The sequence below is a fragment of the Callorhinus ursinus genome, unplaced genomic scaffold (genome assembly GCF_003265705.2).
Source record: "Callorhinus ursinus isolate GAN/ISIS: 27379988/994484 unplaced genomic scaffold, GSC_fseal_2.0 scaffold9, whole genome shotgun sequence".
Lineage (NCBI taxonomy): Eukaryota > Metazoa > Chordata > Mammalia > Carnivora > Otariidae > Callorhinus > Callorhinus ursinus.
The window spans coordinates 64,780,594-64,782,830 of NW_027397071.1; the positions used below are offsets into that span (position 1 = coordinate 64,780,594).

Here is a 2,237-nt window from a genome sequence, read left to right on the forward strand (position 1 = left end):
GTGTGTGTGTGTGTGTGTGTGTGTGTGTGTGTGTGTGTGTTAGGGTTTGGGGGTGTGGTGTGGACCGAAGGGAGTTGCTTGAGTGTGAGTACCAGGCAAGAGTGTGTCTGAATGCCCTCGCTGTGAAATTCTTCTGGAAGCTGCAGCCCTCAGTGGACAGGTAAGCGATAAGATCCGAGGGTGGTTGCAAGAGGGCTCCCTCCCCAGGAACCGCTCCAGGGCGGGTGTGGGGAGTGGATCCCTCCGGCCCCTCCTGAACCCCTCTGCCCCTAGCTGTGGTCTCAGGCTGGGGCCTGTACCCCCCTCCGTGTTAAGGTGTCCATTCCCCTGCTGGGGCCACAGAGACAGTGGGGAGATAGAGGTAGGTTTGGGGTGGAGACAGGAAGATGAGGCAGGGGTTGACAGTGTGGGGCAGTTAGTGAGTCTTTGGGAGACCTTGAGGAAGAAGCGATTGAGAGCCCAGAATGGGCGGGCATGTAAGCAGTGGTCCCTCGAGGGAGGTTTCCTTTCTCTTGTCTGTCCACAGGCCCCCTGGGGCCTGCGTGAAGGTGGGGTGATTTGTGGGGAAGGCGACCATGTGAGGTGCTAGAGTTGCACACCATCAGGTGTGAAAGCCACCCCTGCTTGTGTGAGTATCTGATTGGGAGGGGAGGTGTGTGTGGATTGTGTGCTCGCCTCCGGGGAAGGGGAGTATGTCTGCCTGTGGGGTGTGTGTATTCATTTTTGCGTTTGCTCCATGTGTTCACTTCTGATTGTGTGTGGGGAGGGGTGTGTGGGTGTGTGACCCCTTCTCCCCTTGCTTGTCTCACCAAGGAGAGTGGGAGCATTCTGTGAGTGTGTTTGGGGGTCTGTGTGTGACGCTCCTTCTGTCCCAAACTCAGGTATGAAGGGAGCAGGGTTGCCCTTGTTTTCCCGGGGGGCGGGGCTCAAGAACATGTGGGGAGGATCGCTAAGGAGCCTTCCTCCCCTCCACCTACGTGTGATCTTGTGATCTGCCTGCTCCCTCCCACAGTGGGTTCTTTGGGGAGCCAGATGCCTTCCCTATGTTCGCCACCAACAACCGAGTGAAGAGGAGACCCTCCCCTTATGAGATGGAGATTACTGATGGTGAGTGTACCTGCCTCTTTTTTTGTACTCACCCCTCATGCTGGTTAGAGCCCCCGAAGGTGGGATCATCAGGGACTACTCCATAGGTGTCTCACATGGATGGGTTGGCTCCCTTGGAACTCGAGTCTGCCAGAGTCCTTGCCCTGCAACTGACTTAGGTCGAGGGGAAGTCGTGGGTGGGGCTGGGGGGCCATCCTCTCGGTCCTGGGAAGAGGGCACATGGCAGTGAGGACACATTGTGGCATTTAGGCCAAACCTCTAGGGTCAGCTGTAGTCCCCACTGTTGCTCCATTCCTACACTTGGCAAGAATCCCCGGGGGGGAGGACAGAACACACGGTGCTCCCTCCCTCTAAGCACTGACCCTCAGGGATTTCTTGCACCTCCTCCCAGGTCCTTTTTGGAGTCTGGAGTTTGCTCCCTGCCTGGAATTGCACCGTTAAGGCCCTTGTCCCAGGTCCCTATATTGTGGGGCCCCCTCGTCCCCTGTTCCATACCCAGGGCTGAGACCTGGAGTTCCCTTCCTGACATCATAGATTCTACCCTGCCCCGCCCGCATCCCCCCGGAGGTCCTCAGCACTACTCTTGTGAACTCCCTGAGTAGTCTTTGGCCTGAACTTGGGAAAAGGGGTTGGACGAATGGGAAATTTGGAGTACCCTGTCTCTCTTGCCATGTAGTAGAGGGGACCCAACACCAGGGGGCAGGAGAGCAGGCCCTTCAGAGCCCAGGACTTGGAGCAAATCCCTGGAGCTGCCAGTGTGTGTCAGCCTGGCTGGGGCCTGGGACTCCTGTAAAGAAGGACACCTGAGGCCTTGAAGCCGGACTGGGATTGATTCAGGGAGCCAGGAGGAGGGATATGTAATGAGCTGGAGCTTCTGGAGAGGAGTCCTCTGTGGTGTTCTGGAGGGGAGGGGGCCTAGAGTCTAGATAAGAACAGACCTCGTAAGACCTAACCAGCCCAGGGCGCCTGGGTGGCTCAGTTGGTTGAGCGACTGCCTTCGGCTCAGGTCATGATCCTGGAGTCCCGGGATCGAGTCCCGCGTCGGGCTCCCTGCTGGGGGGGGGGGGAGTCTGCTTCTCCCTCTGACCCTCCCCCGTCTCATGCTCTATCTCATTCTCTCTCTCAAATAA

The 2,237-nt window shown here is 57.8% G+C and overlaps 1 protein-coding gene across 8 annotated transcripts in view; it reads left to right on the plus strand.

The window, feature by feature from the left end:
- Window positions 1–2,237, plus strand: part of TAL1 (TAL bHLH transcription factor 1, erythroid differentiation factor) — a 15,950-nt gene that overhangs the window by 7,392 nt on the left and 6,321 nt on the right. For 6 of the 8 annotated variants that reach the window (XM_025871556.2, XM_025871558.2, XM_073896808.1 and 3 more), the window contains one exon: window positions 1,013–1,107. In XM_025871556.2, the coding sequence (XP_025727341.1) occupies window positions 1,013–1,107 (95 nt within the window). Of the gene's footprint in view, window positions 1–29; window positions 161–1,012; window positions 1,108–2,237 lie in introns of those variants that run through there. The other 2 variants (XM_073896810.1, XM_025871561.2) reach the window with 2 other exon arrangements.